This window comes from Parasteatoda tepidariorum, chromosome 3 (genome assembly GCF_982258835.1).
Source record: "Parasteatoda tepidariorum strain Cologne lab strain chromosome 3, Ptep-v5.0, whole genome shotgun sequence".
NCBI classification, from domain to species: Eukaryota; Metazoa; Arthropoda; class Arachnida; order Araneae; family Theridiidae; genus Parasteatoda; species Parasteatoda tepidariorum.
Window position 1 is genome coordinate 57,330,990 of NC_141757.1, and position 15,088 is coordinate 57,346,077.

General features: G+C 28.8%; 1 protein-coding gene across 1 annotated transcript; it reads right to left on the minus strand.

Moving 5' to 3' along the window:
• Window positions 1–537: 537 nt before the first annotated feature.
• On the minus strand, window positions 538–1,241 carry LOC147813820 (protein FAM200C-like). Its single transcript, XM_087160125.1, has one exon. The coding sequence runs from the start codon at window positions 1,018–1,020 to the stop codon at window positions 538–540; it is 483 nt and encodes a 160-aa protein (XP_087016251.1). The 5' UTR covers window positions 1,021–1,241.
• Window positions 1,242–15,088: the final 13,847 nt, after the last annotated feature.

The following is a 15,088-nucleotide window of genomic DNA, read 5'->3' on the forward strand; positions in this document are numbered from 1 at the left end:
TATCTTGAAGCCAAAATTCTGTGAGACGATCACCATTCTGGAAGCTAGCTTTCAAAGTTTCATAAGTTGAAAGTTCGACCAATTCCTCCTGAATATGAACCTCTGCTGCTTCAATATTCACGTAAGGGTTCATAACCCATTGAGGGACTTCCAGGGTCAACACATCTTTAAAACGATTAGAAAAGCCCATGTAAAAAGACTCAAGATGTTGACAATATTCCTGTATATCACCAGAGGAAATTTCACCATTCTTTTTAAGATCCGATAAGATCGGAAATTGGCTAAACTCATTCCTACCAAAATTCTGCTTCCACAAAATGAGTTTTTTTAGAAAGGCAGAAATAACTGATTTTGAAGTGATCAAATTGAGTTTGTTGCCTTGAAATTTTAAATTAACACCATTAAATTTTGCAAATAAATCCGCCATGTAGGCAACGTCTATCTTAAATTCTAGCAATCTGTCTCTCAGAGCTACATCTTTGTCTTCCAGGAACTCAAGCACAGAGTTGAAAAGATTTCAAAACCTATTGAGACAGGTCATAACTGTCTGAATAATCTATCGTTAAGAGCATTACTGCGAATTTTGTTCACAGCAGAGATAACGTATTGCAGTGACTGATGCAAGCGGTCACTGAGATTTTTTCCAACTAAATGCTGTCTGTGAATCACGCAGTGAACAGCTAAAATATCTGGTACCTCCCTCTTCAAAAAGGCGATAAACCCACCATGTCGACCCACCATTGCTGGAGCTCCATCAGTGGCAACAGACATAATATTCGTAAAAGTAATGTTTTTCTCTTTAAAATAATCTTTGACAGTGTTAAAAATAGATTCTCTTTTGGTATCTATAATCAAGCTTCGTGCAAAGAGCCTATCTAGAAAAAATTCTCCTTCCTCAACAAACCGGACATACGCCAACAATAAAGCCTCATTACTTGGCAAAGTTGATTCATCAACTTGCAGGGAAAATTCATTCGATATCAAAAGTTTGCATAAGGAATCCTCAACGTCTTCCGCCATCTCATCAATTCGTCACCGCACTGTATCGTTGCTTAATGGGATATTTTTTATTACATTAGATGCGGCTGGATGATGTAAAACTGTTTCTAAGACTTCCTTAATAGATGGAAGTATCAACTCTTCGCCTATGGTATGAGCCTTGGCCAGATTTGGCAATTAATTTTGATATATTATAAGAGGCTATCAGACCATCGTCGCAATTTTGGGACGAGGTTGCTAGTAAGCAGGGTTGGCAAGTTTTTGACACATGACGGTTTTTACCGGTTATTACCATGGTTTTTACCGTCATGTAAAAAACCCCTCTGTCAAAAGCCCATAGTTTGGATAAAACTGTATTTTTATTTGGGTTTAACTGCTTATAATTTAAAATTAATTCATTTTTTGGCAATAAAATTTAAAACAAAGTTGCTAAAAGATATTTAAGAACAGATTTCTGCATTTTCCCCAACATGATTATATCAAAACATACTATTTGAAGTAAAATATTAGGATACTAATCAAAATTTTCAACATTTCCAAGCATCATTTTGTTTGGCATATTACGTTACTGAAGAATGACAAGATTGATTACTTTCATTCATAAAATCTTGCTGTGAGAAACACATGTACACATAAAAAGAAAGCCTCATCAAAAAAAAACTTTTCTTATCATTTTTGTTTTCAATATTTTACACAGAAATGAGACATGAAAAAGCCTGGGAAATCCTTTTAGAGTTTCCTTGCAACATTGCACTAACCTTTTGTTATCATTATCCTCAATGATCTCGAATCCTCATTATTCTTGAATTTCAGACTCATTCATACTAAACTCAGAAATCGACTGGGCAATGAAAAATGTGCAAAATTAGTCACTTGCTATCGTATGCTTCGGCACAGTGACCCCGACTACTGAACATATAATTTTGTTTGTAATTAAGTTTTGTTTAATGTGCTTTTTCAACTGAATAAAAGCTTTTAACTTGACAAAATAGCAGTAATTCTTGACATAGAGTTTGTTAGTAGTTAGAAGTTTTGTTTAGCTTATTTCTAATATTTAAGAAATGCCAAATTTTAAATTCTTCATTTTAGTTCCTGAATTTATTAATAGTTCCAAGCTTTTTTGTTTGCTTGTTTATTTCTAACAATTAAGAAGTGCAAAATTTTGAATCCTTTGCAAATCAAGCTATAATGATAAAAGTAAGTATCACTATTTTCAAAAAGTATATTACAATATTTCTGTATGAATGTATATCCTTCCATAAGAATACGTGTATGTAGTTGCAAAATCAATAGCAATCATTTACAACATTAATTTATAAAGGCAATTATGTGAAAATAATATATTGTCCACCATATGCCAAAAATAAAAGAAAACAGTAGGTTTTTGACAGTTTTTACCGGTAAAAACACGGTTTTTACCACTGTCATGTCAAAAACCAGTTTTTGACGGCAAAAACCCAACCCTGCTAGTAAGCCCGATACCGAAGGTGCCTTCAGAAACTTGTCCTTGATGTTCTTTAAAAATGACACGTCTTTATTCTGTTTGTCAGGGTGAATTTTTTGCAAATGCTCCTGCAAACGAGAGGGTTTCATGGCCTCATTCGATAAAACTTTGTTACAAAGTAAACACATAGGTAGTTGAGAGTTCGACGGTGATTAAACAAATCCAAACTTCCAGTAAGTGGCATTGTATTGACGACACTTCTTTTTGTTAAATGACATTGTTGGCGGCAACAAAATGCAAACGATGAAAAAAAAATAACTATTTCTTAAAATTAATGAATAATATACTATGAAAAACTAATTCACACACGTACCTGGCCAAAGAAATAATGAAATCGAATTGAAACCTGGGAAAAAACTGAAAGGAGTGAATGAAAACGATCATAAGAAATACTGATCAAATCAAACATTCTTACTAAAAGAGCATGCACTTCAATTTCGCCAAATGGCTTGAATGAGTCAGAGCTATAGGAGACAGTCTTAGAAAATCCGATAACAGTAACGGCGGCTGTCTGCCAAAATCTTAATTGTGAATTAATAACCCCCCTAATATTTTTGAGGATCCTAATAAAGCAAAAATGGAATACACTCGAATTTTAAAAAAATAATAATAATTTCCTCTCGTTCTAATAATGATTTTAATCTAAAAAAAAACTAAACAACATAGCACTTTCGATTTAAAGTTATTAAGCGAATATGAATATCAAATTGACGCCTATCCGTCCAATAGTTCAGAACACAGTAGTCACCCCGCACTAAAATCTAAAAATAGATCTAATGAATATGTAACTCTCGAAGGTCTGTGCCAGTCTAAATTTGATGAAAATAAAACCGCAAATTTATTGCTCGATAGTAAAAAAAAAAAAATTATTCAAAATAAATAAGCCGATCCCAGAAATAAGAAATTTATGAATCAAATTTTCGCCAAACGGCTTAAATGAGTTAGAACCATACGCCAAATGGTTTGAAAAAGTCAGAGGCAAAAATAAATGACTCATGCGCTGTGCAAAACTGTTTCGAAACGGAGAAAAGGTGTCGTACAAGTTCGTCTTATTGCTGGTGCAAATGATGTATCGAATATTCTTATTTTTTCATTTGATATTAATTTAAGATTTATTTTACTTATTAAATTTATCTTAATTTAATAATTTTATTTGGGGGTTTTAAAACTAAATTTGAATGACTAACCATGCTCATTGCCCCCTACCGCCCATAACATATCCAACGCCCCCCTACAGCCCAAAACAAGTTCCCTGCCCCTCAGCATACTCCCACCGCCCCCGTAGAGAAACAAGGGTATAGTAAAATAGGAAAATTTGCTCATTTTAGTGAAATATATCAGGAATATTCTGAAAGTGTTATTGATGCGGAAATAAGTTTTATAAGAGTTATTTTAACTCTAAATTTATTTTTTTATTTGCTTTGAACGTGAAAATATTAGCTGTAAAATGATGAATTTTTGAAGCCACGAATTCGAATGGCTCAAATTTGAATTTCTGCTTGTATAAATTCTAAAATATTAAAAAATTAAATACTATAAAAAATTTTAAATATGAAATTTCTTAAAATAATCGTATGCTCATAATTAAATTAAATATTGCATAACATAAAATTCCGAAAACCGCATTATACGTCAAAACATAAATGATCAACGTCGATGGATAGACAATTGCAGTGTCTGCCTGAAAAAGGCAAATTACGTTTCAGCTTATGTAATGCTATTTAATTAGAATTTTTGGTAACGGTTGGCGTCATTCGTTTCGCTTTTTCTTTTTTAGAATTTATCTGTTCCCGATCTTTGATTTTAAATTATTTTAAAAAATAGTTATTTAAAAGTTAAAAAATATTTACATTGAGAAGGAACTATTGATATCTCCGAAAATATTAATTGTAAAAGGGCATTATCTATCGACTTTTTTTTTAAGAAATTTTTACACACTTTTTGTTTCTAGAAAACTGTTTGTCTACTTTAAGTTTTATAAACACATTTATATATAAATATACATACGTATACATATTACGTTCGTAAACATATTACGTATCCATAAATATGTATACATGTGTATAGATATACAAATATGAATGCGTATGCATACGTATATGCATAAATACTTAAAATAAACTAACAGTTTTCTAAGAAAAAAAAAAGGATGTCCCCTCCTATGTGTGTTGAATAGAATGAGATATGTAACAGGAATCGAATAGAGGGTTTTAAGTTTTTATTCATGCATTTTACATTGCTTATTCCTAATCGTATTTAATTATAAATATTGTTCTCAATGCATTTTTTCTTGCTTATTCTAATGGACTAATATTTAAAATGCGTTTTTTTTTTATAAAGTATATTTATTTAAACGAAACTTCTTACAGCTTTAAAACCAATTATGCCACACACTTGAATTTTATCTCATGCAATTAAGCATGAAAAACTAGATCGAAAAATGTATCTAATGTCTTCAGATAGCCCCTATATAGCGAAGCAAAAAGTGTGAATAAGTAAACGTCAAGAGTAGTTTTTTTTATACATGATTGAGAATTTTGAACTATTCGTTCTATAGCTAAAGTAAACTTTATAAGCAAAATAAATTTCATAAAAATTAAACTAAAACAAATATTAAATTTAGAATAAAGTAAAATATTGATCAATATATTATTACAAAATAGTTTAAAATTATCTCATGCATTATTTAATATTTTTAATGTCATTTAATATATTAGAACATAACTAAAACGATAAATTAAAATGCCCAAACTAAAATGAGTAATTATTATATTGTAAAATTTATCGTTAAAATGATTTACGTTGCAAGAAATGTTAAAGAAAATATTTCATAAAAATACATAAAATAACACTGCAAAAGAATTAAATATCTCATTAAAGTCCCCATTTTTTATAATAATCAGCGAATCTGAGTTATAACTGTTACAAATAGAACTTAATATAGCTAGACTATTATAAGTTCTAGCTAGAAATTTCTATATAATATAGCTAAAGAATTGATTTCAGATTTTTTTTATTCCCCTTCTAAAAATGTTTTTCACAAATAATTTCTATCAGAAATCTCTAGGGATGTTTTTAAAATTTTTGTCTATATTTGATATCAAAAAAATTTGCTATGCTCTAGAATTGAATGTATTTTAGTTGATTTTAAAACTATAAATTAGATATCCCAAAGTTACTTCACCCAAGGCACCCTAAGTGCTCATGTGGTAATTTTCAGTCACAGAAGTTTTTTTTTTTTTTTTCTTATTGTAGGCAACAGAAATCAATTATGTATTTATGTTTTTTTGTGTTATGTTTTTTTTTTTTTTCAAGTTCATGAATAGCTAAAAAAATAACTTCATAAACACATCATGGATATTGCTCTAAAAATTTATAATAACAATTTAAAATAATTTGAAACATTAGGTGATTCAGTTTTAATGAGATCTTTTAATATGATACGTATATTTAAGATGTCAGACGGTAATAAGTTTTTGAGAAAAAGTGAAAATTACTTCTCCCATAAACTAACATGGATGTAGATTATAGCTAAAAACGATGCCAACAGTCTTAAATCAACTAACAGAAACCAATGGAATAAAACTCTTTTAATTAGACACGCTTTTCTATAAATAGCCTTTTAGACTAGTAAAATTTATGGTCCGTGTTCCTTTTACTTGCCCAAGGGCGCCCCTGGGACTTCATGATGTTTTTGGAAGTGCGAACAATCAAAGGAAAAGAGGGGAGCAAATTGAAAAGGAAATGAAAGTTGAGTGCCTAAACACCTCATTGAAATGTAGAGAATTTGGTTTCCGGTCACTTTTTGAGTATCACAATTTGAAAAAAGAAAAAAATATATACTATTTATTCAGTATAATATATTTATTTTAAAAGATTTACAAGGCAATGTGTTTCTTCGTAGATTTTTGTTTTAATACAATTAATTGGAACTCAAATTTTCAAGAGCTAATCCCCCCCCCCCTGATTGCCTGGGACCCCAAGCGCCAAAGAGAATTTAAAAAAGAGGGAGAAATAAAAGTACATGAAATGCTCTTGTATGTTCTAAAGCATTCTAAATGGCATTTTCTTTGCAGCTGTCAAATCTTTAAGAAAATAAACCACCGTTTTTGTTTTATGCAAATACACACTTCAGTAAATGAAATAAAATAACGAATGTTCTTAAATACTAATTATTTTAACTAATAACACCTCATCTACCACCGCGGTGCGGGGGGGGGGGAGAATACACGAGGTTTAAAGGACGCACGATTCCAGAATTAATAAATTTCATCTATATTGATGAGCCTTCTACGGCCTGCGGTCTTTCTTAAACATATAAATAAAATAAAATAAAAACTATACATTCACAAAAAAAGGAAGAAAAAAAGATTAGGAATTTTAAATTGCAAATGAGTCTTTGAACGCGCCAAATCTAAAATCATTGTAGTTTTTTTTATAGCTCTTTTCGTTGTTTTTTACTACAAATTTTCATAGTTTTTAAAATCCCGATAATTTTACCTCGGCAGAATTAATGCGTGAATTTCGAATTTTAGTAATGCTTTTAAAGCTCTTTATTTCAGTCCATTTCAAAGTTAATTCAAGTTATTTTCGATCGCGTTTTATCGGAAGTAAAATTTTCAAGAGCTACCCCACCCCCCTGAGTCGGATTTCCAAATGTTTCTTGTCCGATCTCTTAAATGCAATATTATAACGGCTCGAGACTTTCAAATCGGGCAAGTAATAATCTCTTTTGAAGTACGTTATTTATGTCAGTCTTATCGTAAAAACAGGCTATTTTTCCATTGCTTGTTTTCGGCAATACGCATTTTCTCATGGTTTTGAAAATACCATACTTTTAATATATATTAACACGACACTAAATCGCGAATATGCACTTGATTTGTGCCAAATTCATCAAAAATCTAAGAGATTTTTTATTGTTCTTTCAACTGTTATTGCTAGGCTTCTCCACAGGGTTTCAAAAATCCTGTTATTTTTAATCCGGCAATAAAACGACTTGCAACTTTCGAGGCATTTTAAGCATTAATTTTGATGTATTTTACTACTGCCGATTTCATCGTCCATCCAGCATGTTATTTTACAATCTTTTTTTTTTTCTTTTAAAATAGCCATTATTTCCCTTTTTTTGATTTTTTCAATACAATAACATTATTACAAAACGCAAAATTCGACTGTAGGATTTAATGCGTTTTTAATTTTTTGAGCTTAATTTCTAATTTTTGGTAGTTTAAAAAAATAAGAAGAAAAAACTTTTATGATTTAATATTCATGAAATCTCTTATAATTCACTAATTAGCAATGTCCTAAGGTTAAGAATATATAGAACTTAATCCTAAATTAATATTAAATATTATTTCAAGCAATTATGCGTGTTTTTTTTTAAAAATTTCATTTTAAAATTTAAATTACCCAATACGATTTCTTTACTTAAAATATTTACTTTGCAGTTATGTTCTCAAAAAATATTTATCTCTTTATTTTTTACTTTCATTCAAGAACATTACAGTTAATTGATTTTAAATTATACTTTTATGTTACTTGATGTGATATAAAACCGTCACTTTTTCCCCATCTTTATATTTTTCGATAAATCTATCTATTTATTCATTTATTTTTGATAAAAAGGAAATATTTTTATTTATGAGAGTATTATTTTGGTTTTCTTCAGTTGTTAATGCTTAAGAGAATTTAATTTTATGCAAATATATTACAAAGCTAACTGATAAAAAAGAAAGAATTAGTTGAATGAATTAAGATAATAAAAAAGAATTATAATTATTTAAAAGAATTTAATTTAATAGAAATTTATCACTTAGTGACTGATGAAAAGAGCTGTGTGTAAAACACTTATGTTTACATTAAAATTATATCTAATCTATTCAAATACTTGGAACGTAGCCCTTCATTCAGAATGGTAGTGCACTCTACTATAGATGAATTCAATGTTGTTACTCAGTAACGATGTACTTTTCTAAATTTCGCCTTTTCATCGCGATTATTAATTCTTTGCTAATTCATATAAAAATAATTTAAATTAAAATCTATAAATTTTTATAAATTAGAATAAAATGAATGATTATAAATTAAAAATAAAATGAATGACTATAAATTCCCGATTATCTCTTTACAGTGTTCTTGTCTCATATAATATATTTTTCAAAAAATTGTGTTTAGTCTAAGATTGAGTGCATTTATAATTTTTGCTGTGGGGGGGGGGCGCACCTAAGTCTAAAACATAATCAAATAATATTAATTCTCAGTCTTTAAGCCAGGATGTAAACATTTCCATTACAAAAATACCTGTTAGAAAAGTATATCAATTTTGAATTTTTTCACATCAAAACTTTAAAATAATGAATGTAATTGAGAAGCAAGAAAATATGGACAATAGGAATTTTTTTTGATCAGTAAAACAAAACTTAATGGAAAAATTATTTTTGATATAAATGTGACATGTGTACAGATGGATGGAAATGGAATTTCTGAAGTTGAAAACAAATTGTAAAATTTGTATTGGAATTTTTTTTTTTAAAGATTACGTTACATTTGAATTTTCAACTGTGTAAGAATTAATCACTTTTAATGAATAAAACGTGGAAAAAAATGCAAATAATTATTAAATACAATCTAGTTTAAAGAATAAATGTGTTAGTCGAACAACATTATTATCAAAATAAAACTTAATATTGATATTTCAACTGTAACTGTTGTACCTATTTTCGAACTTATTAATTATTCCTACTGTTCATGTATTTCATTTCAATTTTCAAACTCAGCTGTTTACTTGAACAATAGGGCAAAAATCTTAAACAATTTTTATCACAAAACATATTTATAATGAAACTACATAAATTATTTATGCTACGTCCTGTGATTGCTTTTTTTAGGTGCACCTAAATACTTTTCATTTTTGAATGCTTATAAGTTTAATTTTTTTAACTCTAATCTGAAATATTTAGGATCCTCTCAATCATCTTATCTTTCATAATTTATTGCTACCAGCTGTCGAGTAAACAGCCTATTTAGTAAGTTTTTCGTTCATGCGTATCCTTTCTCAAAAGGTTGGTGAAGGGAAGGGAAGCATCAGTTAAAAAAAAAATTTAGATAGAAAGATAGTGGTGGTGCCATCTACAGAGGCGTTATTGAAATATAAGAAATTTTTAAAATGATTTGTGTAAATTTGTAATTAAATACATTGAGTTTGGGAAAAGAATACAAAAATTATGTGCTAATTAATTCGAATTATGTTAGTCAATTTAATGCAAAAATTTCCTTATTTTGTCGATGATTTTAATCAAGTCTATTCTATTTCGCATTGAAGTTAAAAATATTGGCCCAAACTTTTTAAATTCATTACTTTGTCATGAACTCATACTCCCCTCAAATATGACGGAAAATTTACCTACACTCAATAAATAAGTGCATCAAATTTTACATTATTGCTTAGTCTAATTAAGGAAACATGCTTTATATTAGTCACACCAATTGTATCACGAGTATGCTTGGGTCACATTTTGTTATGATTATGAAATATTTCTTTTGTATTTTTTATTAAATAATCATGTGAAGATTCTTGAGTCAATGAAAAACGAGTGAACAAAAGAGATCTTATTATGAGCAGTAAATATATTTTATTCAATACATGAAATGCTGCCTTTTCTTTACATTGAATGATCGTTAAATACTAAGGATTGTATAAATATATTTGCACTTACAAACTATAAATAATTTATTCGGATTTCTGTTCGCAATTTTTGCATTTTAACGTCTTAATCACCAGTCATTACATTGTACATTTAACATCAAATAAAGAAAATAGGTAAGAAACTGAACATAGATTCTTGCAAAGACTTTTTATTTATTCAACGTTCATTACTTAATTAAAAAAGATGATCATTCAACAATTAAGGAAATACATATTTCTAATGAAAAGGCAGAAAATCAATACTTCGAATAAAATATAATTACATACCCTTTTAATAATCTTTTATTATTTCTTGATAAGCTTTGATTTGAAACGAGCTTTGATTCTGGAAATGAGCGCGCCATTTTCTGTTCTGTAGACGTCTGTAAGAAGGACAGGGAGGAGGCGTTACTCATTATGATTAGTATACTGCGCATGCTTGAAAACATGCCTGGAAGGGTCATCCTGTTTCCTGAGGATTCACAGGCATCCTCACGCTATACACTACCAAATTTTTAGGGGTAGGAGGAAAAAGAGAAACCCGATCATGACATCACGAAGGAAAGGGGGAAGATGGGGGAAAGAAAAGGCGCTCTCTAAGAGGAGAGGACCAAAAAAGAACGGTGTTACCGTCGTGATATCAGGAACGGGGAGGAAATTGAAATAACAGGTACAGAAGATAGAAAAAAAATCGCATGCAAAATGTTAACATAGTTCAAGAGTGAAAAATCTGGGTTTTAAAGAAACAAGGATAACGAAATAGAAAATCAAAGATAAACATAAATAAACACTTACTTATGGAAACTCTATTCAAGTAGGCTAATCCATTTTAAAATTGTTAAGCTTTAACTGCTAATTCTAAATGGAAAGTTTGGCAAACGTAATAATTTTTATATTTATTGCATATTAAATACTATGCTTTTCAGGTAACGTTCTTAATAAAACAAAACTATTTTTTTTAAAAATAGTTAATTGAATTGAACTTTCCCTCAGAAATTTCTAATTAAATTTCAATTTATGGTTATCGATTTCTAAAACATAAGTTTTAAGCAAAATCATACTAACTTTAAATTTATATTTACTTTTTTAAAGAATTATATTAAATTATAATTATTAAAACTTAATACATAATACTCTTTCATCCAATATTTAAACATTATAATACTCTATACAATTTTGATCTTATTTAAACAAATTAAGCAAAGTAAATGGTGTTTTTTTTTTAAACATAAATTTTAAGCAAAATCATACTAACTTCATATTTACTATTAAAATTTACATTTACTTTTTTAAAGAAACAATAATTAGTAAAAACTAAAGATGCATTACGTCTAAATTATTCACTATAAAATTTTTAAAATACAGGGAAAGAAGCTTACTTCATTTACGAATAAACATCGAGTCGAAAGAGAAGGGGGGGAAATAAACAGTAATTTTTTAATAGCAAATCTTAAATTAACAAAAAAGGAGTTTGAAATTAAAAAATAAAATTATATTTATTGCGAATTAGACAATTTCAATAAATTATTAATTCAAATAAGAACTCTTACAAAAAACAGTTTGCGTAACTTTCCACACGGCCATATTGATAGAAAGAAAAAAGAAGTGCGCGCTTTTCTATCGAACCAATCAAAACGGCTTGTTCGGCGGGAAACTTGCCAAAGCGTCGGGTGATCTTTTTCTTAGAAAGCATTCCTCCCACAGCTGCACTGGGGGAAAAATTCATCAAGGTCAAAGTTCATCTTCTAGAAAAGACCGCTCTCTTCCTATTCAACTGAGCAATCAGAAATTATCACACCCCCTTCAATGGGACTTAGAGGAAATTTATTACCATTGCAATACTGAAGTTATGCTTTCATGACTGAAAAAATATTCCTTATAAACTAAATTTTTTATAACTTAAATTATTTCGTAATAGTAACTTCCATCAATAATTAGGGTGAATAAAATTCAAAATAAATTACATTTTTTTATAATAAGAACATTCCATCAAGTAAAAAAGTATGTATTACGACAGCGATTCCCAAATTTTTTTCGATTATGAAACCCTAAATGATCCAACTTTTTTCGACGGAACTCCGATTTTGTATAATTTTGTTTGATAATTTTACGCATGTAACAATTTAAAACGCCTTATGTAAACATTTAATGCATTGATATCCACGAACTAATTTTCAGAGGCACTAAATAGTTTAAAAATTATTGAACTCTTAATAATTAACATTGCAACATATTTTTCGCTCAAATAATTTCTCGGTATTAACTTCTGTTTCGAATTCTATAAATAACACTTATAGTCTTCAATTAATTATTAAAAAGAAGTTTTATCTAGTGTCAATAGAAAAGGTTTAATGGGTTCAATCATTTAATCTTTTTTTTCATGGTTTTTCAGAAATCTAGATTCTGATATTTTATTAATACTTCAGCCTCGGGTGGGGGGGGGGATGCCAGGAAGGAACTGCCATGTAATAAATCAATTATATGCATTTGCCTTCAATAAAATTGACCCAACCTAATATTTATTTCTGAGTTCAAAAATTGATCTCAGAAATAAATATTGGGTAGGGTCAATAAGGTTCATATAATAAACTAGTTTTAAAGTCCTGCTTTCACGAATTCGCCTCTCCCCTTCTATGACTTCTCATTTATTAATTCCATATAGCTACGACCTTAAAGGTTTTTATCAAAAAAGATGGAAATAGTGCACTTAATCGTCGTTGAAGATTGATATAGTTGCTTACCAATCTGCAGTGGACGTTAACCCATTTTTATTACATATTAACTGAAACTGAAAAATAAAATTAAAAAAATTTCTTTTTTATTATTCACTTTCGAATAAGGTTTCTTAGTTTAAGAAATTTTAAATTGTTACTTTTATACATGTAATATAAAAGAAATAAATGATAAAAAGTCATTAAGAGTGGTGAAATACGATTCCTCTAAATTTTTCTCATCAATCCCACAATTTCAATTGAAAAATTCTGATGTCGGTGAAAATCTTCTTGTTTTTCGCATTTGATAAGTTATTTATTTTCTGGTTGTCTTTCTTTGAAGATTGAAGTCTTTCGAATTTTCTATTTTGAAGAATTCGAATAATAAAATTAATAATACAGAAAGTTACTTTAAGATTGAGAAGAAGGACGCATCCATAAAATAATATTAAAAAAAAATTAATTTTTGACATAAACTTATTTCGAGAAATTTTATTATTCGTGCTTACATAAAACTGAAGCATAACGGAATAAAATTATCTATTGGTAACGATGCAATATGTTTAATTTCTCTCCGGTTGAGTTCCCTTACCGTCAGGCTAACAATGGACGGTTTTTCTCTTCTCCCACGAATAAGCGTTAGGTTTAACTACAAAATTCTTCACGAAATCGAATTTGGTCGACTTGATAAGGTTGCTGGGCTTAACTTAGGAATCCTCTTATCTTCTAGGTGTAGTTGAAAATTACAAGGTTTAACATTAACAGCTGCAAATGCCTTAGGTAGCTCCCATCGTCCATAAGTTACGTCAGTAGTTTATAGATATATACACCTAGATTTTTTTTTTCTGTTTAGTTTTGAATAACTGGACCCAGCCAAATTTTAGGACCCGCTACGTATTATTAGCATTTAATTATTATCATAATATTAGCCTAATTATTAGCATTTATTTATGATGTGCTTAAACTTCAGATGTAGCCAATAATTCCAAAACTCTTTGTTTTTCCAAAATGAAAAATACTGAAGCTGAATAGATTTTCCCGAATCGACAAATTGTTTGGTTATTTGCGGAACAGATCAAAATACCGTATTTTTTATTGTTTTCAAATCAGTAAATAATTCTTTTCTTAGCAAGTCGACTCCAGAAGTTGATTTTCTTAGATAAAAATATTTAAATAGTTTTCATTACATCCTGCTTCACTTGTAATCTTTATTATTTTTATTTTGTCACACTTTATTAACGTCATTTTTCGATCAACGTATCTACACGCACTGAAAGATAGCCTATTTCGAAACTTCTGTTTTTACGATATTAAACTATACATTTATGATTTAAATTAATCTTAGCAAGTGTTATTTTTATAACCATAAGTTTAATGACTACAATGAAGATTTATAACATAATTTACCCAATTGTAAAAATATAAAATTCTGTATATTGTATATACCGGTATATAAGTCGACCCGCTATATTTTTGATTGCGCGCTTGTAATTTTTGGTATGTCAGGTGTATGTATAAGTTGACTGCTGAAAGAACCAAATATGAAAATTTTTAAAACGAAAAAACATGAAAAAAAATTATTAAGTCTATAAAGACTATTAAGTCTAGAAAAAAAAACTATTTAGTCTAGTATCTGCAAAATTTTCTTTAGTTAAAAATATTCCACATTGTACTCACTCGCATTTATGTTACATAAAATGCTTTGTAATTATTGTAAAATCTAATAAAAAATGTGAAATTTCGAATTCTTTTGATGAGGGTGGAGAAAATTCTGTGTGGAACTCAGTAGTTTAAATTTGAAGCTTTATGGTATTTTTTTAAAAGTTTTTCATTGTGTTATATTTTTTGAAATAACTTCTCTTATTTAAATTTTTCTATCTGAAAGTAATTTAAAGTACGGTTTTTGAAGGAAAAAAAAACTTTGTAAGTAAAATTTATTGCAAGCATATTAAGAATAGTGTTGTAAAGGGCAAATTGATACAGAGTTATTCATATCTGTCTCATTGAGTGAAATGCATGGATATTTCGTGATCAACGAATGTCCGACTTTATTACTGGTGCATAAGTGCCTGATTTACGTCAAATTTTGAAGGTATGAAAAGCCTTATTTCTTTTATTATTATTTCTAACTCTTTGTTTTATTATATTTTATTCTTATTTCTTTTATCATTAATTCTTCTATTATTT